A 26,880-nucleotide genomic window follows, 5' to 3' on the forward strand; every position below is an offset into this window, starting at 1 on the left:
CCTCATACACTCTTAACGATGTAGACCAAGCAGGCTTAATCATTTAACAGATTAATCCATTGAACAGATGGTAAGTAAGCTAGTCTCTGAGATGCCGAGTGGCTTTCCCATGACCTCATGGCCAAAGAGCATTGGAACTAGCACTTGAATCTATCTCTGATTTGGTCCTTGGTTCTTTCCGCCAAGAGCCAGTGTTTCTTAATAATGAAAACAGAAAAAGAGAACGGAGGGATAAAAGCGGTTGCTTTGGTTAACATTTTCATTGCTTGGTTAACATCTTTGCCAGATCATGTCACAGGGCTTTGAGGCTCTGCAGGAAGGGGTTGAGGTTTGCAGCCTTCACCACACTGTCGTGGCCACTTGCTAAGGAGCTATCATTGAGAACCCCCTACCCCACGAGCTGCCCTGAACAGACATCATTGCAGCCCATCTGGCTTGGGGACACAGGGTTGATTTCTCTTCCTCCAGATCTGGTCTAGCCTCAAAATGTCACCTGTAAGCACTGGAGTGTGAGCGTACCCGTCTCTGTGCGGGATTCAGATTTGCTCATCTAGACGTGCTGCTCAGCTGGGCTTATCATGGGAGGGGTGGGCAGGGAGCACAAGACACATACAGCCCGATGTTAGCCAGGCAGCAATTCAGGGAGTCTTTGTGTTGTCTTTAGAAAACTCAGCCTCCTCTGACTTGCAAGGGCTGAACAGCCATGTTGGGCTTTTTAAATCTAGTTTTCAGGACATTAAAATGAGATGCAATGAGGTTAGGAGACTTGTGCATGATCCCGGGCTCCTAGAATTGCAAGGCTAAAAGTCACCTGAGGGATCAGCTCTACTCCCCCCCCCACCCTTAATTTAAACAAGAGTAAACTAAGGCTCAGAGAGGCAATATAACTTGTCTGAGGTCACACAGCTATTCAGTGATGGGGCTGGGAATCAGACCCAGGGCTCCATGATTTCAGAGCCCACACTTTTCTTGGGACCCTCTCCTGCTCCCCTTTCCAGGGCCCCACCTCGGCCTCCTTGGATTCCTCTATGCATGCCAGAAGGGCTGGAGGAACCAAGATGGCGCCCCTAGTGGACCACTGAAACAGTGTTTGGCAGAACCTTTCCACCAGAGCTCTCAATGGCTGGGGCTAGGACCTCAGTCCCTATTATCGTCACTGTCCCACACAGTGAGCCTTCCCCTGAACTCTGAGATGAGAGAACACAGGCTGCTGAACCCAATGTCAATTAAAAGATTCTCTCCCTTCATCCTGTACAGCTTCATCCCTGTACAGCTTGAACCCTTATTAGCTTGTCACCTGGGACCACTGGTTCCTCTAGTCGACTGACAAAGGGCAGGGGAGAGTGAGGAGTCAAGATACCTTCTTCCTGGACCTTCCCAGGCCACCACTTGCCATGTGGCCATTGGCCGCTCTCTTCCCTGTGGGTCTCAATTTTCTCACCTACAAGATGAAAAGTTAGTTGGATTCAAGCAGTGCCAAGGACTCTCCTAGCTCCAAAATTCTATGCAGCCATGAATGGTGGACCCTGGGCCTGTCCTTTCCTTTCTTTGGACTTTGGTTTCTTCACCTATAACATAGATACAATGTAAATATATATATATATATATATATATATTTCCCTAAGTGGGAATATTGACATGTTGACGCCTATCTCGGGATGGTGGGGAGGATCTGGGACGTGAAGTCTGTGAGCCCCAGAGCTTACCATACTCATGGCAGTGTAGTTGTTTGCCATGTCCTATAGGGACATGAATGGCTCAGAGTCCGGGCCTGCAAGCTCTCAAAGGGGACCTACCCCATGGAGAACGCAGCCAGTGACACCAGAACGGCACTGTCTGAGTGATGCCGGGTATTAGAGGGCAAAAAAGCAGAGCCTTGTGAGTGGACGGCCAGGGACGGATGCTGGATTTGCTCACTGTGGATACAGCAAGCTGACCACTCTGAGCCTTTGTTTTCTTCTCTGTAAAACATTTGTTCTCGTGTCTGTAATAAGCCTGCCTCTCAGGGCAACTCCAAGGCATAATAAAGGGATCATCCAGCCTCTGACCACATCCCAGTGGCTCTGAGAACAGGCCAAGGGCATGCCTGTCTCAGGGCTTCCTCACCTGCTGGAACACACCTGCTTCCTCCTGGAACGCTCTCCTGGGGTCATCCCACAAGCCACCTGCCTGCTTCAGCCAGGTTCCTGCCTACAGACAGTCACGCTGGAAAGCCCTGGAGAGTCACAGCCCACCCCACTCCACCCCACCTCACCCCGCCTATGCGGTTTCACCGTCCTCTCCTGTGCTTCTCCCCCGAGCACGGGACGCAGCTGGCCTGTGTCCCTGTTTGGTATCTGCTCCGCCCGGAATGGGAGCTCCAGCAGGACGCAGGACCTGCGCGGTTCCCTGCTGGGCCCCCGGCCCCTGGCCTGTGGCAGGTGTCCACGCAAGGCATTTGGTACGTCACTGTCCAGGGGACAAGGGGATGGATGCAGAATGGTGGGGAGCACCCAGGGCTCTCAGGAAGGCCAGAGTTTTCCCTGGTTCTGTGAAAAGCAGCACTTCCAGGAGCCACTTCAGGGAAGTAAGAAGAGATGAGCATGGTTTTGGAGATAGTTCCTCTCTTACCTCCTATCTCTTTTTCTGTCTATCCGTCATGTACACACACACACACACACACACACACACACACACACACACACACTTCAGTCCCCAGAGAATGGCAGGGCCCAGCCCAGCATCCGGTGAGCAGTGTCAGAGCCAGAGAAGCCAATGGGGGGCCCGGAGCCGGGGGTGGCCCAGCGGATGGACGGCCCCTCCCCAGCCTGGCTGAAACATGGACCTGGGCACTCCAGGCCCCTCTCCTTGAGCCCGAAGAGCAGTGAGGCCCAAAGGCTGAGTCTCGCCCCCACTGTGATATCATAGGCCACAGAAGCCAGGCAGATGGCAGCCACCCAAGACAGGAACACCAGCCAGGTCCCTTCAGCAGGGTGTCCCGAGCAGTCTTTGCTGTGACCACCCCCCCCCCAGCTTAAGTCCCCACACAGCTGCCCGCCAGGCTCTGAATGACTGACCACCTGCTGCCTTAAGACGGTGGCAGTGGGTCCTGATGGCTCAGCAGGCCTTGTGCGGACCCAGCTTGGCCAAAACCTCGCCTAGGAGACCCAGACAAATAGGCCGCCCTCTTAGCATCTCTGTGCCTCCGCCGTAAAAGGAGAAGCTGGGACTCTGTGAGTCTCAGAGGTCAGCTGTGCTGTTTGTTCACTTCTGCAAGCAGTATGATACTTACTATGTGCCAAGCATTATGCAGATATGCATAAATTAAACACTGATATCTCCCAGACTTAGTGGAGAAAGAGTTAAGTGGAAAAGGGACGTACCAGATATTGGAACATCCAGTGGAAGAGAGCTTCCAGGACAGGAGAGCTGGATAGGGATCAACCAGATGGAAGGGGAAGAGAAGGGCCAGTCCAGATGCAGGGGGTCCCATCAGGAAGGAGGAGTGAGAAAGGACACCTGACCCAGCTGGGTGGTTGTTGTTGTTGTTGTTTTTTAATAAGAACATTATTTACTATTGAAACTTGAGTTTACAAATCCATTTTTTTAATTGAAGCAAATTAAGTTTATTTTTTTGTGAGTTATTATCCAGCTGGGTTTTATTGAAAGCCAGAAGCACTGAATAAGGACAGTGACAGAATTATAAGTCAGTGAGCCTTTCTTAATCACCAGACTCTGTGTTAAGGGTTTTCTGTGCAATGCCAATAGCCCTATGAAGACAGATCCATTATTAGGTCCAAACTCATTCTGCAAATTTTGCAGAAAACCCAGGCTCCAAGAGATGAAACAACTTGCCAAAGGTCACGGAGCTAGACTTGATCTTAGCCTGCCTGACCCCAGAGCCCCAAGCATTTAACCAACTGTCCTAGGCTCTGTCTGGTTCTGACCCCCCAGGTAGAAGGCCCTGTGTTTCTATATCTCTTACAATGCCCAGGTCACTCCCTGGGGAAAAGGGTTCTCTACTCCAGGTGCGAGCTCTGCTCACCATGGCCCTACCCAGTGTCCCCAGGATGTCCATCCACCATGAAGGGCTATTGGCTGTCCTGTGGGAGACAGGGATAGCGTCCTGAGCCCCTTTGCACAGAAGTCTCTCCAGGTCAAAGCACCGAGCATACCTCCGCTAGCAAAGCCTCCAGGAATGAGGACACACTGGGGTTAGGGCCAAGGGGAAGGTTAGCATGGAAACAAGAAGACTGGTGGTCACAGTATGTACCTTCAGATCCTTGAAGGTGTGTCAAGTGGAAAAAGGGATGGAGCTGGGAGCAGGGGCCAATTTGTAAACAGGCAGTTTTCAGCTCAAAATAAGGATGACCTTTGAAAACCATGGACCACCCTGTAGGCAGTGAGGTCTCCCACCAAGAACACTCAGACACAGCAGCTGTCCTTCTGTGCATGGTGCTGCATAGGTGCCTCTAGCTGTCTCCCAGAGACCAGGCAGTACATGCCCTCTGGGGTCCAAACCAGTGAGGACCCAAGCAGGCAATCAACAGGATAATCCAAGGACGAATGAAGGACTGTTTACAAAGGTGTGGGCAAGGCTTAGGGAGGGCAGGACAGCCACTACCATGCCTAGGGAAAGGGGAACAGAGCTGGCATCAGAACCCAGACAGAGAGCAATACCAAGAGCTCCCCGTAGCCCCCCAGTGCAGAACTATGGATTTCCAAGGTGCTGTGCGGCTAACTCGCAGTGCCCCAGCAAATGGAGCTAAGAGACTGAATATCCCAGAGTCACTTCTCTCTCCTCCAGTTTCCTACAGACCCATCATCACTGGCTGACCCCAGCCAGAAGCCAGAAGGTGAGGGAGCCCATCAGGACAGTCTCTGCAGGTGCAGCTCCCAGGGCAGAGAGCCGAAGGCAGAGGACTGGCTAGGGGAGGCTATCTTGCACTGAGCTGAGCCCCCATGCATCTGGCCTCCCTCCTACCCTCCCCTCTCCAGCTAGCTATCCTAGCCACTGTTGTAAAGTTGGTTTCGGCCAACACAGATTGCTCTGTATCAACATGTCCCTGCCTTAGCCTAGAAAATTCCTCTGGCTTTTCAGAAAATCTTCCCTTCCTACTTCCCTCGTGTTTACTTCCTTGGCATATTTCCTGTAATTTGCAAAGATTAAAGATTTAAGCTTCTTTTATTGCTATGTACTTTCCCGGCCCCATTATGCATTCTGTCTGTGGCTTGCCCGTCTCCTCCCGCAGAGGTTCCAAATCCTTTCTGCACGCACAGAAAACACTCTACAGGTAGACCTCACCTTGAGCCAGCCATGGCTGTGTACTTGAAAAGGGGTACGGTATTCTGTCTTGGGCTGGGACGCGCCTTACCACCTTCCTCCTGATCCAACATTATCTTTCATGTTTGGTCCTAATTAACAAGGGCTCCCAACACTGTGCATGTAGTAACTTTCCCTTTCGCTGTGCTCTCTCATGCTCTCACACACTCACTCGCTCTCGGGGGCTTTGAATCCTGGTGTTCATGATATGTAAACAAATCCTTTGCGGCTCTTGGGGCCCGCGCTCTGCAGCAGCTCCGTGTCAGATCATTTGGTGGTGAGGGGAACACGAGGCTGGGAAGAATTCTGTCCATGCCAGTCTGGGTTCTGGTCAGGGCTGGTTCCTCCAACGTGCCACCCGTGTGGTCATGCTGGACCCCGTGCTCCAAAGGCCTCACCCTTGCTTGAATGTTCAGCTGTGGCTGTCCTGAAATTCATAATTATTTTAAGAAGGGTCCCCACATTTTCATTTTGTGCTGGGACCCCAAAACCGTGTGGGTTGTCCCAGTTATTGTTATAACTGCTGCTGCTGCTGTGGTTTTATGGGCAACCCACCTACATCTCAGCAGGAGGGACACCCCCCTCCACCGCCAAGTCATGTGACATGGACAGGCAGCCTGTGCTGCTGGCATTTCCCTGGGTCCAACCAGACCCTGGGCAGACTTGCAGCTGTCAAAAAGCAGGGAATGAATTAGAAGTCAGAGGACTTGACTTCTAGCCCCTGCTCTACCTTGGACTTGCTGTGTGCACTTGGCCAAATCACTTCCCCTCTCTGGACTAGATTGCTACTTGCCCACCTGTGTTTGGCCTCAGATAACCAATAGTTGAATCTCTGGAAATGCAGATGCCTGGGCTCTACCCCAGAGTGACTGGATGGAGGGGTGGGTCCCCAGAATCATCACCCAGAGCTCCCTACATGATTTTGATGTGCATTCCAGTCCGAGAACCTCCGAGATACCTGACTGGAGCCTTTGACTCTAGCTGTCTATATTGGATCACTGAGTTCTTAAGTTGGGTCTTCACTGTGACACTGATAGCATCCATGTCCAGGAAGTGTAGGACACTGCGGGTGGGTACTACAGGGCAGAGACTGGAAGGCGACTGCTCACTACTCAGACTGGAGAATGATCCATAGAGGGAGGCTGAGGGCAGCTCTATGAAGGAAGAGAAACTATCTGGAGATGGGAGACTAGTGTTATGGGGAACCAGGGCCGGAGGACAGCTGGGACGATCACTGTGGGCTGGCCATGAAGACACACAGCCCTGCTTCTGCTTGCCCAGAGCCCCACCCAAATCACCCAAGGCCTCCAGGCCACAGACCCTCCCAGAGGCACCTGCTTAGGAAAGCAAGGGGCTGACGTCCTTGCTATCCCTGATGTTGTGAGACGTCTGGAATCTGTTCACAGCTAACATTCTCCAGCGACACTGCCCACTGAAGTTCTCACTAGCCACATGCGACTATTTAAGTAAATTTATTAAATTGAAATTCAATTAAAGATAAATAAGGCAAGCAAAAAAAAAAGGTAAGTATGTGAGGTGATAGATGTATTAATTAATCTGATGAGGAAATCCTTTCCTAACGGGTACATATATCAAATCCTCACATCATATACCTTACCTCACAATATGTCAGTTATACCTCAGTAAAGCTGGGGGGGGGGGTTAATTAGGCAATTAATTGGAATCTCAGTTCCTTGGTTGCACTTGTCACACTTCATGTTGTTATAGCTCCTACTTGGAAAGCACAGATTCTAGAACATTCCACCTTGACAGAAAGTTCTCTAAAGAGAGTGGAAGCTTTACCCGTCACTCTTTTCTGTGCCCAGCCAGTTGCTGGATATTTGTAATGATAGGAGATCATTTAGAAATGTACTCTGCCCCAGCCCCTGCTGCTTCTGGAATAAACTCCCCTTCCAAATCCCAACCTGCTCTGGCTGGCCTTGGGCGGCTCTCACAAGGCAGGCATGCCTGGCCTGTCTGCTTTGCCCATTACTCGAAGCGTTTCTGACAGAACGACTTCACTTTTCATTTCTCCCTGTAAGCCACAGGTCCCCTCCTTTGAGCCTGTCTTACTGGCTCTCAGGTTTCCTAAGCTCAGTTCCCTAGCCGGCACGCAGCTTCAGAGAGCTCCAGAAAACAAGTTTTGGCATCTCTCCCATCCCACCCCCCACAGCTCACTGAACATGACTTCAGTTCATCCAAGCACAAGCATCCCTGTGATCCCAGCATCACGCCTCTTCCGCTGCTTCCCTATCTGAGCCTGTTCATCAGGCTCCTGACCTCTCCTCCACCCTTCCCCTTCCCACCCATCCTCCATCTCCCGCAGTCGCCTTCCCTGATGCTCCTGTGGGGCACTGGGAGGAATAAGGGGCACTCACTTCTCTGCAGCATTCACCATCCCTGGGAAAGACAGGCCCCAAATCACAGGCATGCCGGGACATTCGGACAGCATTCTGCACACAGACAATCTGGGTAAAGAAATAGCAGAACATTTGACCACTGGAGGGAAGGGTGCCTACTAAGCCCTTCTGTGCATGTACCCCTACCATGGAATTGTTGCCCATCAGAGACCCCCCACCCCTGCCTCTGTCACTGGGACACCAGGTTGTCTGTGGGTCTTGCCCATTCCCGTGCCTGGCCCCAGCCCTTCCTTCCTCTCAGCGTTCGTCCCCAGACTATGATCCCAGTGCTAACACCTCCCTCCCTCCCTCACTCACCTCGACCTCCATTTGTCCCCTCATTTGCTTGAGTCACAAATCCCTTATTCACTCAGCAGGCATTGCCTGAGTGCATGCTATATGGCCTGACCCCACGGGGGACCTTTGAGATCCAGGGAGACAGCCCAGAACTTGGCTTCAGGATCCTCCAGCCTGGTGGAAGAGACAATCAGATAAAGAATTAGTGCCCGGTGTGGCAGAAGTTTCATCAGGTATATGTAAAGAACACAAGAGAGCAAGAGAAGGGTTCGCTTTGGGTGGGGCTGGGGGCTGAATCTTCGGAGACAAGTAGGGAGATTGGTCAAGTGGACAAGGTTGAAAGGCTTTCCAGGCAGAAGGAAATGCATGTGCATTCATGCAGAGCAGAGACCAGTAACAACCAATCTGGGCAGCCCAGGAGGGTTGGACCATCTGGCGCCATGAAGGAGGACTGCCCCAAGAAGGCTGGTTAACAGGGGCGGGTTATGGAGGCTGGGCTCCTTATCAGCCTGGGAGAAAGTTGTGCAGGTTTTCGTGCTGGACAGCTCCCTCTGCGGGCTGTAGGGAAAGCACAAGACTGAAGGACTCTGACCCAGGAAAGGCTCATACAACCCACCTGTGCATTCTCCACTAATTGTGAGCCCATCTCTGCCATCCCATCACCTTCCACCACTCTTGCCACCTCCTGCTGCCAAGGGCCATTTCTCTTGTGAAGTGAAAGAGAGGCAGAAGGGTCTCTTCTGGTTGCCCATTTCCTACAGCTCCAAGGGGCAGCAGGCATCTTAGCATACAAGCAAGTCCTCTATTTTCATTTCTGCTGCTGTGTCTTCGTCTCTTCCCCCTCCTGATCCCCTCACCTTCAGCTCATGGCCCAGCAGAGAAGCTTGTGAATAAAATAAAGGTGCTTGACTCACTTCCTAATCCCATTTTATAGTGTGCCAGAGTCCAAAGCAAAGGGTTGGCTTAACTGGCCTGAATTAGCTTCTGACAGCTACTATAACAGATGCCACAAACTTCCTGGCTTCAAACAACACAGATTTATTCTGTTATAGTGCTGGAATTTAGATGTCCAAAACCCGGTCTTACAGGGCAAAAATCTAGGGGCTGGCAGGGCTGCATTCCTTGTGGGGGTTTCAGGGGGAAAATCTGTCCCCCTGCCTTGTGCAGCATCCCGTGGCTTGTGGCTCTTTCCTCCATGTCCAAAACCAGCAACAAAGCTTCTTCCATTCTATCCCGGACGCTGACCCTCCTGCCTCCCTCTCATGAGGACCCTTGTGATGACATTGGGCTGCCCAGATAATCCAGGATAACCTCCCCATCTCCAGGTCCCTCGATTAATCCCATCTGCAGGTTCCCTTCTGCAAGGCAAAGTGACATCTTCATAGTTTCCAGAGATAAGGATGTAGATGTCTTTGCAGGCCATCATACTGCCCACCAGGTGGCCTTTTCTGGCGTCCCTCTGAGCTTCTGAATCCCAGGAGTCTGTGAGCATCTGCTGTCGCTGACCCATGGCTCTGTGTGTCTTTGTCCTTTCAGAGGAAACGACATTTGAAGCAGGAGTGAAAGTTCAGATCCACAGTCAGTCTGAGCCGCCTTTCATCCAAGAACTGGGCTTTGGGGTAGCTCCAGGGTTCCAGACTTTCGTGGCCACCCAGGAGCAGAGGGTAAGTTCCTGGGCTCCCTGGACCAGAGGTCGTGGGCCCTACGCCAGCCACCGGCATAGGCATGAGGAGGGGAAATGGGACTCCCACTTTTGGAAGGCTCTGAGTCCACTCAGGAGGCCTGAGCGGGGATGGGCTCGGGACAAAGGCTCACCTAGAAATTGGAGAAAGGTATCAGCTTAACCTCTGTCACCCAATTCTCCCATACCATCCATCAGTTCCTAAAATTGGGTGTGAGAGAAACCTAGCTTACTTTCTTTTTCACTGAATTGGGTCAGGGTTTTTTCCAGAACCTTCTGCGGTGGGGGGGCAGAACTTTCTTAATCTATGGGAAAGCACTGAGAGTGTGGGCCTCCCAAGCTGTTCCCGGTACTTAATGCCTGGATACTTGCTGACGGCCAAGATCAGCCTCCACTGGAGCACACAGTGTGGGGGTGGGGGGGATGTTGGCTTTGAGGCAAACACAGAGGAGCCTGGGAGGCTGGCTGGCCTCCATGGGCCTCAGAGGCTGAGACAGGTGGAGAGATCAGAAATGAGCATGCAAAGGTATCTGAGGTGGGAACCAAGTGGCGCAGCCAGAAAACCTCATCTTTAAGGACAAAGAAGGAGGGCATGGAGCAGATGGCAGGGAGCCAAGTTCAGGGCTGAGGATTTGAGTCGAGAAGGGCAAGAAGACAGACGAACAAGTCCAGGCATGCAGACAGATAGGCTGCCCTGGTGAGCCCAGAACCCAAGCTATTAGCCTCATGGGCTTTTGAGTACCGCCAACCCCAAGCAAAGCCAGACACTCGTTAAAGTGACAAGGACAGATTTTAATCAAAAATATACCCTTGCAGTAGGGACAAAGGTTCAGCATGAACGGAACTCAACTTCCATTTTCACAGAGGCGGCTGGCATCTTAATGGAAATGTGAGGAGAAGGGAGGGGAGCAGAAGGGTCTGGGGCAGTCAGGGAAGTGAAACATGGCAGAAAGCAGGAGGGGGGGTACTGTTCCATGAGAAACCCACCTGGGTTTGCTAATGGGCACCTGTCAGAGTTAGGCTCCTATCTGTTCACAAAGACAAGGGGATGGAAGCCCAATCTTTAGGTGTTGGCTGGAGCAAATAGTAAATTCTTCTGGCAGGCTTGAGTTTTCTGAGGCAGGGACTTACCTTCCATGAGTGACTCCAAAGAAATGTCTGGCCTGAGTGGGAAGCTGGAGCTCAGGACTTCTAAGAGCCCTTACATCTCTTCCTCTTCCCAAAAGGAAACCAAGAGACTCCCCACAGTGAGCAAGAGACAGGGACAGCCCGTTCTGGGCTTCAGAGAACAAATTTGTTGTTTGCTTTGAAGTGTGTGCTCAGAAAATCAGCCTCATTCATAGCAGCCTTGCGATGAGTATTTTAACTAATAATAAGATATTTGGTTAAACATTTTACAAATCTTCAAAGCATTTCTGCCTCATCTCATTTCATCATTTCATTCATATTAATAGAGAAATACAAAAACACATCCCAGAGCTAAATCTAATAATAAATTATGTTTACATGTATATGAAAGAGCATATTCATAGGAAATAAGACTCGAAGGAAATAAGCCAGAATACCCACAGTGGGGGAATTGTGAATGATTTATTTTCTTTTCTGGGTTTTCCACATGTTTTAGAATGTGGCTCTTTTGTTTATTCATTCAACAAATGTTTGTTGAACCCCAACTATGAACAAGGTGGTGGAGATACAGTGGTGAACAAAAGAGACCCAGGGTCTGTCCCGCAAAGTCTACGGATTAGCGGTTTCTTTCCCAAACAAAAAACAATAATTAAATAATGTGAAGCAAAATATAATGGTGATTGGTCCCACTTGTATGCTCTCATTCTGCCATTAGTATCCAGCTGACCCTGGTTCTCAAACACCACATTTCAGTGATTCTAAGAAGTACAGTTGACTTCTGAACAACATGGGGGTTAGAGGCACCAACCTCTAATAGAGAATTAAAAGTCTGCCTATGAGCTTTGACTCCCTAGGAACTGAATTAGTAATAGCCTGCTGTTGACCAGAAGCCTTACAGATAACTGAGTCAACTAACACATATTTTGTATGTTCTATGGATTATATACCACAGTCTTATAATAAAGAAAGCTAGAGGTAGGAAAATGTTAAGAAAATCATAGGGAAGAGAAAATAAATTTCCACATTGTACTATATTTATAAAAAAAAAAACACATATAAGAACACCTGTCTTGTTCAAGGGTCCACTGTATTTTTTTCATATTTTAACATTTCTGAAATCAGGATTTGTCTCTCAATCAATGGCACCTTAGAGCTAAAATTAGCATAGCTATTTCTTTCTCGTGGCATATAAAATCAAGGTGTATCCTACGCCTACATTGTTTCCCTTCCAGCATTCCCCTGCTTCAGCTCAAAGCTCAAGGGAATCCTGCAAAAAGGCCAGGGGTGACAAGACTGTGGGAGCAGGAGACCCTTTCCTGGAAAGTTGAGGTGAATCACACTAGGGAAATGGACTCCTGAGTGAGAGCCCAAAGAGGAACCAGTGATTTAAAGGACCCCTACCATGAATCCCTTTGAGAATGGGGAAGTCCTTTTGCATGGTAAAAAAATCACTCAACCCACGCCAAGTATATACAGACCTCCTTCATTATTTTTTCATTTTTTTAATTCCAAAAGAGCACACTATTGCACTATAATCCAAAGCAAAGATCACTGTTTTAAAAATCAGTATCTGCCCTAAACCCAGTAAAGCCAGGTTATGCTGCTGCCTTCTGGGACAGGCTGAGAAGCATACCTCTGGCTCATTCAGCTACAGTGGGAGCTCTGAGTGATCACAGGACCAGCACCACCACCACCAGAGACAAGCAGCGGGATGATACACTGGAGTGGAGACAGACCCTGGAAAGGGGATATAATACCAATCACTTCCAACTGAGCACACGCCAACTGCCAGGCATCAAGCAACCGAGACACTTGACATGCATTCTTTCATTTTACCCCCCACAGCAACCCCCCCAAAGGAAACAATATTATCTCCACGTTCCGGAAGATAAAACTGCACAGTTAGGTAACTCGCTTAAGGTTGCATAGTAGGGGGAGAGCAGGACCCAACTGTGAGCCCACATCTCTCTGTGGAGAGGAAGTCAGCCTGGGGATCCAGAGGACCTGGAGTCTTGTCCTAACGTGCCGTGAGACCTCGGACGATTTGCTTCCCTCCCTGTGCCATGGGTTTCCCAAGCATGGAATGGAAGGGCTGGGTTAGACGACCTCAAAGGGCCTCTAGCATTAATAGCCCCGCAGTCCCAGGTAAATAGTATCCCTAAACCTTTAGAAGAGAGGTTCTGAGCATGCTTCTCAGTGGTAACCCTGCCTCAGCTCACACACAGAGTGGTCACATTACTATCTTACCGAAATCCCTTAAATTCCAGCACTTCTCATAATTTGCAAAGCCTCAACTGTTAAGAATGGCTTCTGAGGTCCTGTTCAGTGTGGCCCCAGCCCTCTCTCCGGCCTCATCATTCCCTGTGGTTGACCAACATGCCTTGGACATCAGCCAGACATTCTCTGTCCTTTGATGCCTGCTTCGTGCACTTGCTCCCACTGTTCCCTCTGCCCAGAATCCCTTCTTTGTCTTATCTGCTTGGCAAAGACCTACTCATACTTCCAAACACTGCTTAAAGATCATGGTCTTTAAGAAGACTTTCTCCCACCCCTAAGAAGGAGTTAGTTGCTCCATTCAACTCTCTGCACATTCATTTATTCCTTCAACAAATACTCAATGAGCACTTCTTGTGCTGGGAAAATGAAAATCAGCAAGACCTGCTCCCAACCTTGGAGTGCTCAGAGAATGAAGTAGGATTGTTGACAATTTTGTCACACTCCTAAGACATACAAAAGTCTCCTTGTAGGACTTACTTCCCTTGTGCATCACTTATCTTTACACCTGCCTTTTAAGAACTGATTTCTTTAACCTCCATCAGCTCTTGTCTCACCGTAGACTGGGAGCTCCCTGAGAGCAAGGCCTATACCTCTTATATTCTATAACATCAGTGCCTTGCTTATACATGAGCTCAGAAAATGTGCATTGATCAAAGGACGAATGAACTCTGATGCCCAGATCTGCACCCTCTGTTCAAATAGCACTCAAATGTTATACTCTAAAGCTCTCCCTGCCTTCCCCTCCCACCCCTGCCAAAATCCCCATGTAAATGTGCCCTGAGGACCCTCCTTCTCCCTGAGGCTAAGCCAGCCTGTGACAGATGACATTATCTTTATCATTCTGTCTACACACTTAGAGACCCTAATCAAACCAAAAGCTTATGAAATGGGTCAGGGTTGGAGACCATCTGTGTACATGAGAGTGGATGCAGCAGATGAGAAGGGTAGGATAGCACTCTGGAATTTGCGGAGAATTATATGAGTGTGTGGATAGATCAAGTGCAAAGCTAGGACATTCAAGTTTAGTGCTTATTAAGACCCAAGACTGTCTTCAATGTTGACATCATCAGTCAAACTCTTTTCCCTAATTTAAGGTGATTGCCAATCCTGATGGGATTCCCAGTTGTGATTTGATATCAGAAGACTTTCATCATCTCCCATGCCCTCCTCCAAGAGCCTAGTGGTGATTCAAATTAGTAATTCAGCCACTTTGCCCATACCTCCAGGTAGGTCTGAGAATGAATCTGGAGATCCTGGGTAGTCAGTTGGCCACCAGCCCCTACTGTTCAGAAAATTTCCTGGAAAACATGGCCCTGGGTCTATATTTCAGGGTCTCAGAAATGCCTTGGGATACAGGGTTGGAAAATCACTGGCCAGAGGTATTCCATTTTCACCAAGAACCCCTTTCAACACCACTCATTCATTTGCCACTGGGAATGAGAAGGGTTCCAATCCCAAAACCTGGACTCTGTGTTGGTTCCTCACTTGGGCTATTTCCAAAGTACTGTGAGAATGCCCACTATCACACCCTACCCTGCACTGAACAGCTGCCCACTGGCCTGTTTGGGGCTGTAAATAAAGGCAAATATAAATGGTTGGGTCCTGCTGGACACAATTAGGTCATTGGCGGGATGTGTGGGCCCAGCTGGCTCCTGCTGAAGCTTATGCCTTTGCCTTTAGTGTAGGTTGGCCACACTTCCAACATTTGGAGGGAATTCTAATATGGCTCAAAACAATGGTATCCCCTACCCCACCCCCAAATAAACAGTCTCAGCTGTTGGGTGGGGTGCCCCTGTCTGCTCTTGACAGCTCCGCTCAAGCTTCCAAATGCAACTTTCTAAGTGACTCTCAAAAGACAAGACTCATTCATCAATGTGACAGCCAGATCCATGGTATGTAGTATCTGCTTCATGGGCCTCATTAGAAATGGAGGTTGGCCCATTTGTTTTTTTCAAGGCAGAATAGAGAACTTGTTATGCCTGCCTTCAGCAACTTCCAAACTGCCAAAGCTGGAGTCACATAAATATGGCAGGATCTGGTTCTGCTCCAGAAAGCACCAGGGAGGTGCTGGAAGGCAGGATGGCCTGCTGGATGGCCATTCCCTCCATGATCAATAGGGTACATGTCTCCCATAAACAGATAAAAATAAGAACCAACTAAGCATTTACTAGCATAACTACTTAACCACTCGTTACCACTCAGCATGCAAAATAGAAATTCTCCCAGATTCCCACATGGTTTTGCCAATACTCAGGTTTTCGCCCTTTTTTCCTACACAACGAGTGCTTGCTTTTTTCAAGGTGGAGGTGATGGCAGGGGTTGGAGAAGGAAGAAGAAGACTTGTTGATTGGCTAGGATGAGCCAGTATCTCAGCTCTATTGGGGTTATCCCAAAATAAGCCCACATAAAAATATGTTCAAGTCTCGTAAGAAGATCAAATCACTCTACCCTGCCTCCCCTCTGCCTTGCAGCCTCTCCCATCTTTCTTTAACAAAGTGCCTCCAAACCACTCTGGAGACTTGTCTCTCCTTCCTCACCTCCCTTATACTTCCCATCCTACCCGTAGCACTCCACTGAAACAGCTCTTCATCAAGGTGACCTATGAAATCTTTGTGGCCAAAGTCTGTCTTTGTTGCTAAGGACACTCCCCACTCCTCAGTCATTACCCTACCTGGTTTCTCACTGGCAGGTAACCTGTTGATCATGCCCTCCTGAGACACTCTTCTCTCTGGTCTGATTTCCTTCTCAGTCCCCTTCATGAGCTGTTCTTTCTCTGTTCACCCCTTTGACAGCGGGTGCTCCAAGATGTTGTTTCTGGCCTCTCCCAGCCTGCAGTCTCCTTGAATGCCCTTGACCATGACTCTCAGATCACTACTCCCAGCCCAGATGCAGCCAAACCCCTCCCCCACAGAGTCCCATGGGCATCTCAAACCAACAGTCTAAATGGAACTCCTCCTCTTCCCCACCATCACACCCGCACCCCAACGCTGCTGCTCCACCTAAGTCCCACAACCCTGTGAGTGGCCTGAGTACACATATGCACTCACTAGAGGGTGACCTTGTGCCTCATTCTTCTCATCTGGAAAATGGGAATGATGGCAGTTCCTATCTCAGAGGCTAACTGGAGGACTGAGTTAATGCCTTCACGTAGAACACTTCTTAGCATACAGTAAGTGCTCAGTAGATGTCTGCAATTGTTACTCCCCGCCCTGGACACTACTTTAATTCAGTCCTTTGTGATTCTGCACCTGGATAAGAACAGCTGCCTCCATTTTCCCTGCTGCTCATCCAGCTCCTCTGCAAGCCATTCTTTGCCATCAACATGATCTTTTTAAAGTACAGATCTGAGCATTTCCTTTCCTCATTGCTGGATGAAGCCTGGGAGTCCCTACACAGCCCTTTCTGCTCTGGTCTCTGGCTGCTTTTTCAGCAATACCCCTCTGCTCCCCAGCCTCCCACACAATGCACCAGCTACCCCAAACCATGGGCCGTTATTCCCAAGCATCATGTGCTTTCCCCTTTCTCTCCCTGCCAGCAACACCCTTCCCACCCTTTCCTCTACCGGACCCATATGTGTCCTTTGAGATTCAGCTCAAATGTTACCTCCTCCAGAAGGTCATCCTGGAGTACTCTGTGTGAATCTCTAGCATAAAATTCATACATTATAATCATCTGTTTACTTCTCTTTCTCCCCTTCCAGACTGGGAGCTCTTTGAAAATACGATTCTCTTCCTTCTGTTCCTTATATTTCGGTATTTTGTGTGGTGCCTTACAGAGAGATCATCCTTGATAAATTGTATTGAATGGAATGAATGAGTAAATGAATGCATGACAGAGAGAGAAGGAGACTGCTTTATCATGCTATTTCCGTGCCTGATATCCATTGAGGTCTTGGAGACTGCTTTATCGTGCTACTTTCCTGCTTGATACCCATTGATGTCTTTCCAGAGACAGAATAAAGTCCCAATTCCACATCCCAGCTCCAGCTAGCACCTTTCTCAGTGGCTACATCTCACCATGCTTTGGCAACCACCCTCTATTCCACACTTCCTGCCCCACCCCTTGCTCATTTCCTGCTGACTCGCTCGTTTATCAAATATGTTCTCTGTGCCCGGCACTGTGTGAGGCATGAATGATCGCACCGTGAACAGGACTGATCCGACTCTTCTCAGAAGAAAAGCAGACACTCCAATAATCAATCACAGATTAAAAGCTCTATGTATCTGTGTAACATGCCCCCAATATACTTTAAACTTCTTACGGGAACATATCAGCTCTTATCATTCTTAAATGGAAGGATGAATGGATGGAATGTTGTAGAATGATCTCGGAGGTCCACCCCCAGTAATTTACAGTCCATATAAGCTCTTGTTAGCTTCCAGATTTTATGTAACTGAATTAAACAGTCTAACACTAGGAACTAAAAAAAGAAAAAGTCCCTTTACTGAGCGCATGGCGAAAAGCGATTAGCTGGAAATGGTACAAATTGACATGGCAGCCCCGGCCGGAGTCCAAAGTCTAGATCTTCCGTGGTACCCACCCTCACTAGCAACCATCAGGACAGAACTAGCCGCTCCTGGACGCTCTCTGCCCTGGCTCTGACATCAGAAGCCAGTGGCTTATCTCAATGACCTCCCTTGTGGAGGAAAGCAGGCTCTAACGTCTGTTGACTCAGGTACTTTATCTTACTCCGGAGACAAGTTAATATATCAGAATATTCTTTTGGTTGGGTCCTGCTACTCAGTATACCATGTTATCTTCTGATTCTAAAGCAGCTTGCTATCTGAACTCTGAACAGTGTGGCCTTAGTTTCTGATTTTTTTTTTTTTTTAAATAAGGGGCCAAAAAAATAGTCTGTAGAGGACACGTTCCATACACAGGCTGAAAGCCATCTCATCTTTTTCTCGCCAACGGGGAAGGTTGGATAATCACAAACAAATCTTTTAGAAATATCAACCCTAATGAAGGAAGGAAGGAAGGCATTTGAACAGCCTTGCTGACGATCAGACAGATCAGACCCTCTTGACAAAGGCAGAGGAAGAGAGGCTTGGAAAAGACATCTCTTTCTTTCCTATGTCTGCCCTCCCCCTTTACTCTTGAAAACAGCTTTCGCTCAAGGATAGAGAAGTCCCCACATTTGTTTATGTGGTGACAAAAGGGCTGGACGGCCCCAGGAATCATTCGAGGTGGACTAATAAATCTCAGTGCTAATCTGTTAGACTGTTCTAGCCCCAAAGCCTGTCAGGTCCCTTGCCTACAGAATTCCTCTCTCTCTCTTTCTATTTCTTGAGTATTTAAAACATTCTAATAACAGCCAGCTGGCTATTAATATAACAAATATATTTAATATAAATTTACATAATAGCACAAGTCGTTTGCATACTTTGCTCCAAGCAATGAGAGTATGCCCTATGAGGGCTAAGGTTCCAAAACAATGAGCACAGAGCCTCACACTGTAAGTCAGTGAGTGAAGGAGGGGCAGACTTAATCAAAATTGATGAATGGATTGCTCCAAACCCTGCAGCACAGCTTACTGGAGAACAAAAAAGTCCTTCCAAAATGAGAGTTGTGGGTCCCTGATTTATCAGCTTTATGTTTTGAGATGCCACTCGGAGTCCTTAGAATGGGGCCTTGGACACAGCCAGGTGGCAAAGGACAGGAAGGTGGCATCTGGCCAAAGCCTGGAGGAGAGCCTGGAGGATCTGCAAAAGGAGCAGCAGAAGGGGAGGGAGACCCCAACAGAGAAGCCATGCATCCCTGCAGAGGGCAGACCAGGCAGCTGTTGAGAGTGTAAACTGGTAGAGCCTTTAGGCTGGGGAGGTGCGTGAGGACTTGGCAGGATCCATCCAGGTAAAAAAAAAAAAACACGCATCCCCACCGATCTAGCAATTTCTGTCCTGCAGAAATATTTAAAAATGTACCCCAAGAAGCCTGGATAAAGGTCTTTTCTGCAGCATTGTTTGCAAGAGCAAATAACTGGACCCAACTCAATGGACGGGGGATGCTTATGTGTCTGCACTTCTTGCCCCTCCTCCCACCCCAACCTCCCAGCAACAGTTAAAAAGAGTAACTAAGACCGGGAGGTTACTTGAGGAAGATTTCTAAGACCTATTGGTGAGAAAAGTAAGTTACAGAACAACACAGGCAGTTCGGTCCTATTTGTATTGAAAATACTCACATGCTAAACTAAACTCTGTATTTATAAATGCACATGTATGCAAATAGCACACAGAAAAATTCTGGAGAGGTGCATACCCTACTGAGAGCCGCTCAGAGGAAGGTGAAAGAATGGAGTATGCCAGATTTTCCTCTTTTTCTGGATGCCTGGAATATTTATTAAAAGGGTGCATTTGTGCATTCATGTATTAGTTGTGCAATTTTTTTTAAGATTTTGTTTATTTATTTGACAGAAAGAGACACAGCAAGAGGGGAGCACAAACAGGGAGTGGGAGAGGGAGAAGCAGACTTCCCAAGGAGCAGGAAGCCTGATGCAGGGCTCGATCCCAGGACCCTGGGACCATGACCTGAGCAGAAGGCAGACGCATAACGACTGAGCCACCCAGGCGCTCCAGTTGTGCAGTGTTTTAAGGACATGCATAATACAGCTATTTACAAACATGTTTTATTGTTTGGACCCTGGCATCTAACAGAAAGATGGGCTCCTATAAAGGGTGGTGGAGGTGTGCTCCCTGCCCCCAGGGGCAGCCTCCTCTCCAGGCTCCTCTATCCTGCAACACCTTCCCCAACAGACAGTCTCCACCAGACCCTGCTTCTGCTCCCAGCACAGGCAAAGACTGTAGGGAAAGGCCTGAAGCTCTGAAAGCCTGTTTTTGAAGTTAGTTTAAAAGGAAAAAGTACCTCCCCACCCAGCACACACAGACTCAGGTCTGGGGCCAAAGTGCACAGTTCCCAAAGATCATTAAAGAACAGGGCCCAGAACATATCAGTCCTCCATCCAGGTCAGATGCATTTAATAAGCTCATGATTGGATTGGGTTGATTAGGTTAGATTAGACTGACAAGTGTCCTTAACCATTCCACAGTTCCTGAAGTCACACTCTGACCCCTTCTACCTCTGCACCCTCAGGCCTGGCTACCTCACAGGGATTTCACTTTCTCCCTGCCCACTTTGGAGACAATGGGTACTCTCACTTCTTGTGAGTCTGTCTCTGGGAGTGAGACTTACTCTGTGCATGCTCCAGCACCTGTGCCAGGGACCAGGATACGATAGGGGCTCAGTCAGTGTTTATCACATTGAATTGAGCCCTCCCGCACCTCCAACAAGAGGCCTAAGGGAACCAGCAACAGGAGCAGACTGGACCAGGCTGGGAAAGCTTCCCCCACCCCTGGGCTGGTCAGGCTCCTCGGAGACCAAGCCCCAGACTGGCCCCATCGCCAAGGCTGCCTGCCTCTGGGACCCGAAGGGAGAAGGCAGGGGACAGTGTGGTGCTCAGTGCTGGCAGATGGAGGACAGGAGCTTGAGGTCAGCCGCATTTAGAACCTCAGAAGGAGCACACGCAGGGACTCCTCCCTCTCTGAGGGGACACAGCCTCGGGAGAGACGTCACTGTGCTGGCAAGTCTTTCAAGACATCATAATCGAAGTTTACTGAGTCCAGAATGTGTCATATCTGTTATCTCAGGGATGCCTCTCAAACGGAATAACCTAGAAGTCACTGGAAACCGTTTCATAGGAAATCAAACTGTAGCACGGGAAGTGAAGAAACTTGCCCAAAGACACACAGCTAGGAGGTGATTCAGCTTGGAATTGGGGTCAGTTTGACACCAAAGCCTCGGGCTCCAATCATTTAGAGATACTGCCTTCCGTTGCCCTGGTGTGTTTCTGCTTCTCTTCTGGCCAGCGGAACAGGGCAGGCTCTGAGGAACTCAGAGAGGGAGAAACCAAAACACAGGAGGAGGTCTGCCCCTGGGCAGGTGCCTGGGAGGCCCCCAGGTGCAGAAGGAGGGCCAGCTCTAGAAATGGAAAGGAAGGGAGAGGAGAGGAGGCCATTGAGACACATTCAGCACAGGCACAGCACCTCCAAAATGGACAGAGAGAAGGGCAGGGCCCGCACAGACATGAGAAGGAGCCTAGGGCAACCGCCACCCTGGGTCCTGCGGGCCGTGCTTCTATCTGGTTTCTTCCTACAAAGATCGTAACATATGCTTACTGAAGAAAATTGGTGGGGAAAAGAAAAGTAGTAAAACATAAGCCATAGAACTCGCCCTTAGAGGAAGGAATGGTTTTGCATTTGGCATCTTTCCTTGCGGTTCTCTCTCCGTATACTTTATTGTTCGTTTCTGCTTAGTTAGGGTTCTCGGGGTGGCAAGGAGCAGATCGCCTCAGAGGCTCACTCGGGGAGGGGCCTGGGAGCTGAAGGCTGCAGAGCGGCTGCAGACCCAGGGCAAACACAGCGTGTCTCATCCTAGTCCGATGCCCGCTGAGAGCCGGAGCCAATGAGCTTCTTCCTGTTCCTGCAAGGGTGTGGCTCCCTGCTCTCCCTGCCTCTCCCCGCCTCTCCCCGCCTCTCCCCGCCCCCTCCCACTTCCCCTCTCTCCCACTGTCCCTTCTGCCTTCTTTCTTCCCCCCTCCTTCCCCCCTTCCTTCTCCCTCTCCCTCACTCCTTTCAGAGACTACAAATGAATAGTGGTGTCTTTGTGTGGCTCTCTCTCTTGGCCCCCATCTCTCTCTCTGTCTCTCTCGTTATTCCTTCTTCTCTCTCCTTTCAGATGCCACAAGTGATGTCTCTGCACCTCTCCATCCTCTCTGTGCAGGCAGGATCCCATCCCTGTTTGCATATTTGCACCCGGTTTTGCCTCCTCGAACGCCAGCTTGCACAAAGCAGGCTTTGGAGGCCAGGCCCTCTCAGTAGGGTAGTGGGTGGGCCCAGTGGGCGCAGGCCACAAATTCCCACAGTCACCGCTAGTGTAGCGTTCACTCTGATGCTGCTCTCTCCTTCCGCCCCTCCACCTCATTTCCCACAGACATCTCCTGTAGCATCGTCAGAGCATCCCTTCAAAGTCCACCAGGTGCCGCTACCGAAGCCGACTCCATCCTTCCTTGTTCTCAGACCATCAGGATCACTGGTGTGACAGTCATCCTGAGGCAGCACCAGCCAGCACCTACTTTATCCAGGCTGCCTGATTACAACCACCCTGGGAGATAGGGAGGCTTCCTTGTGCCCGTTTCACAGATGGGGAAACTAAGGCTCAGTGGTAGAGAGATGCAGTTTGAATGCAGACCTTTGAGCTTCTCTCTACTTCCCCACCCTGTGTCTGAGCTCAGAGGCTTCCCAAGGGGCCAGAGCCTTTGACTGCTCCTTGTGGGCCAGATTCCTGCGAACCAAGAGGAAACAAGACTCTCTATTAAAGAGAATGCATTTCATACCTCTCCATCCCTTCCTAATGCCCGCTTCTCTTTGAATGTGATTGATGTTGCTTTACTTTATAAGCTTTTAAGAAGCCACCTAATGATAGCAACCTACTTCCCAAGAGGTAGCAAACATTGCTATTATTATGGCTATTCCCCTAGGCTTATCCATTTCTTCAATCAGTCCTAGCAGAAATAAGGATGAGTCACTGTTGAAATTTTCCAGGGAAACACACTCCTGTTTGGTCCACACACCATAGCAACAGTCAAAAACCACAGTTTTGTACTGTACACACCAGGCATTTTGGCAGCACGGGGGCCCACCTGGGGCTGTGTTCACTGCAGTTTGGCTTTCCCGCGTGTTTTTCAGCAGGGGACTGGATTATTCACCCTCTTCCCAGTGGGGAAATGCATGTGTCATGGCAGATCAGGAAGGAGAGCTGAGCTCCCTGCCTGCTGTCTTGCTACAGGGGAGAGAAGAAGCAGCAATTCAGCTCCAGCCCAGAGGGTCATAGTCATGACTCTGCCATTGAACCTTAACACAGCCATGGGCAGCACGTTACACCTCTTTGGGCCTTGGACTCTACTTGCCTAGTGGGCAAATAATGTCTGTTCATCTCATTCGGCTCTTGACAGAGTCAGATTGGATAATAATCATGTGAGTGCTTCGGTCATGGAGGGAATACATCACTCCTTCTGGATGGAGAAGCAATGGCACATAGTAGAGTCACGCGCACCTGATTCGAGTCTGCTCTTCCCTTGGGAACAGCACGAACGCCCGGCACTGAGATGGCCTATGGTGGTGGCAGCAGGGGCTCTTGCTCCTGCTTCCCGATGCAGGAACAGAATGGGTTTATCCTTTCATCCAAAACCACTGAGAAAACAAACAATGTGTGAACAATAGTTTTCAAGAGTACTGAATAGTAGACAACAAAGAACAGCGATCCCAGAGAGATGGCAAACAAAGCAGTGAGCCCTCTGACCACCCCACTGTACATCCTTCAACATGTCCAGGCCACAGTGTGTGGAGGGGCCCAGGCAGAGCCCTGCAGACTCCCTGAGTTGAGGACCCAATGAGTCTGGGAAGACCAAGGCAACTAGAGTTCACAGCACAGAGTACCAATAAGGAAAGAACCACAAAGAGAGGGAAGTCCAAAGATCTCTAGAGCATCTGCCACAGAATTCATGTTCCTCACTGGGCTGTACCTATGAGGAAACTATGCAAGGCCAGGGAAAGAGTAAGCTGAGAGGCCTCGGGGAAGCAGTGCATGGCACTCACACAGGGTTGAGAGTGCTGCCTGGAAACACTCATAATTCACAGCACATGGGGGGAGGTACGCAAAGGGTCTTGTGTCAGCAGGAGCAAATAATTAGTTCTAGATTAAAACTGCCCTGCTTCAACCTAACAAATCCTAAAGCAAAACCCAAAGAGTCAACTTAATTGTGTTCCAGAGCAAAGCTCAAGAAAATTTACTGAAATACAGACATATCTGACACCCAACGTGACAATATTCACAATGTCTGACACTCAATCAAATACTACCAGGCATGCAGAGGCAGGAAAATATGATCTATAATGGGGGAAATGATCAATCCATTGAAACCAACCCAGAACTAACACATGTGAGAAAGAGCCAGCAAGAACATGAAAACAGTTATAACTAAATACCATACATTCAAAATATGGTCCCAGAATACATATATTTTTAAAGACCCAAATTGAGCTTCTAGACATAAAATCTGCAATGCCTGAAATGAGAAATAAGCCAGAGGGGATTAATAGCAAGTTAAACATTGCAGAGAAAAAGATGTGTTAACTGGAAGAAATGGTAATGAAACAGAGAGAACAAAGAATTTTTGGAAAAGAAGAGAATCAGTGGGCCATGAGACAACTTCAGGTGGCCTAGCATATGTGTATTTGGAGTTTTTGAAGAAAGGGGAGGGGTGGAAAAAATATTTGAATAAATGATAGCTGCATCCTTTCCAAATTTGATGAAAACTATAAATCCACAGATCTAAACAACTCAACGAACCCCAATACCAAGAAACATGAAGAAAACAACACCAAAATCACTCAAAATCAACAAGAAGAGAAAATCTTCAGAGCAGCTGGAGAAAAATAACTCATTGCATATAGAGAAACAAAGATAAAAATGACAGTAGATTTTTCATTGGCAATAAATCCACCGGAGAGGCCAGTGAGGTACACCTCCACATACCGAAAGATGAAAAAAACTGTCAATCAAGAATTGTATACCAATGAAAATATCTTCCAAAAAATAAAGGCTTTTTCAATGTGTTAAAACAGGAACTCCAGTGGATCCATCACCAGTAGACTCGTATTGCCAGAGATAATAAAGAAAGTTCTTTAGGCAAAAGGAAAACGATATCAAATCAAGATTTAAATCCACACAAAAGGAATGAAGGACACCAGATATGCTAACTACATTGGTCAATATATAAGATTTCTTTCTTGGTATATAAATTTATTTAAAAGACAACTGACTGCTAAAATAATAAGAATGTACTGTGAATTTTTTAAACAATGCATGTATAAGTAAAATGAAAGCCAACAGTTGTATAAAAGCCAAGAGAGGAGAAAAGGAAGAATACTATTACAGGACCCTTAAACTACGTATGAAGTGTTACATATCCCTTGAAGGCAAACAGTGAGGAGTGAAAGATGTGCCCTGTCAACCCTACAGCAACCCTTAAAATATCAAAACAAAAAGTTACAGCTGATAATCCAACAAAGGCATAAATGGAGTCACAAAATATACTTAATTAGCCTCATGGAAGGCGGAAAGTGAGGGGAAGGGGGAAAAGAACAAATGGGACCAAAAAGAACACATAGAGAAAGAGCCAGCCAGAAAAGCATAATTAAGACAATAGACTTAAATCTAACATGTCAATAAGTGCATTACACAAAAATGGTTTAAGTACCGTAGTTAAAAGGCAGATTGTCTAAAAAAACAAGTCCCAACTGTATATGGGTTACCCAAAAAAAAAGTTTAACTATAAAGGTACAAACAGAAGAAAAGGGTAGAAACATATATACCATACTCATACGAATCAAAAGAAAGTTGGAATGACTATATTAGTAACAGACAAAGTAGATGTCAGAGCCAATAATATCATCAAAGGTAAAGAAGGTTATTTCCTAATCATGAAAGTATAGATTACTCAAGAAGACATGACAATCCTAAACATGTATGCTTCTAATGGAAATCTTCATAAATATGTCATAAAGCAAAAACTGATAGAACCACAAAGAAAAACAGACAAATTCACAATTACAGTTGGAGATCTCACAATACGATCAGTTTTCTCAATAACTGATAAGACAACTGGACAGAAAACCAGCAAGGATGTAGAAGGTTTGAACAACACTATCAACCAAGTTGACCTCATGGACGTTTACACAGCCCTCTCAGCACCCACGGCAAAGTACACTTTCTTTTCAAGTACACACAGAACATTTGCCAAGATAGACCACATCCCAGACCACAAAACAAATTTCAATAATGTCGAAAGGATTCAAGTCATACAAAGTGTGTTCTCTGATCGTAATGGAATTAACTTAGAAATCAATAACAGAAAGATAGCTGAAAAATCCCCAAATATTTAGAAGCTAAATAACACACTTCTAAATAATCCATGAGTGAGAGAAGAAATCAAAAGGGAAATTAGAAAGTAGTATTGTGAACTGAATAAAAATGGAAGTCTGACATGTAAAAAATTCTGAATGCCAGTAGAGCAGCCCTAGAAAGGAAACTTACCGAATTAAATGCCTTTATGAGAAAAAGAAGAAAAGTCTCAAATTAATAACCTCAGCTTCCATGTTAAAGAACTAGAAAAGGAAGAACAAATTAAACTACAAGTAAACAAAAGAAGATTTGGGTTTTGAGATAACAGAGGACTGGGGGGGACCCTAAGTTTGTCTCATCCCTCAACTACAACTAGATAGTTATCAAATCATTCTGAACACCCAAGAAATCAACTGAAGTTCTGAGAAAACAAATGTCTCACATCTTCAAGTAGAAAAGCAACCACCATTTGGAAGATAGAAGGTGCGGAGACTTGAATCTGGTGTGACATAGCTAAGGATACAACAATGGGTAGGGAGCCAGGTTAAGGAGGCTACTGCAAGGTATGATAAGCAGTGGGATGCAAAATCAGAACTTTTAGAAGTCTGGGGGACCTGCCCAGCTTAAAGGTGCTCAGGTGGTGAAGCGGAGTGGGATCTCCATGGCAACAGTGTGTTCTGAGGATCCTGTGAGTTGCAAGAAGAATGGGAAACACCCAAGTGACCCACTGTTTCCAGGCTTGGGAACAGGGAAGCCAACTGAGAGCAGGAAGGCTAGGTGCCAGCTTTCTGCTCTTTGTTGCCATAAACTGCAAACCTCCAGACCATCAAGTGACCGCGTTC

The 26,880-nt window shown here is 47.9% G+C and overlaps 1 protein-coding gene across 2 annotated transcripts in view; it reads left to right on the top strand.

Annotated features, from left to right (window-relative positions):
• The window catches only part of ASIC2 (acid sensing ion channel subunit 2), a 962,539-nt gene that overhangs the window by 890,743 nt on the left and 44,916 nt on the right, over positions 1 to 26,880 (top strand). For both annotated transcript variants that reach the window (XM_004747088.3, XM_013053586.2), the window contains exon 3: positions 9,535 to 9,662. In XM_004747088.3, coding sequence (XP_004747145.1) covers positions 9,535 to 9,662 — 128 coding nt within the window. The remainder of the gene's footprint in view (positions 1 to 9,534; positions 9,663 to 26,880) is intronic.

Source organism: Mustela putorius, unplaced genomic scaffold (assembly GCF_011764305.1).
Source record: "Mustela putorius furo isolate JIRA1106 unplaced genomic scaffold, ASM1176430v1.1 tig00003962_pilon_pilon_pilon, whole genome shotgun sequence".
NCBI classification, from domain to species: Eukaryota; Metazoa; Chordata; class Mammalia; order Carnivora; family Mustelidae; genus Mustela; species Mustela putorius.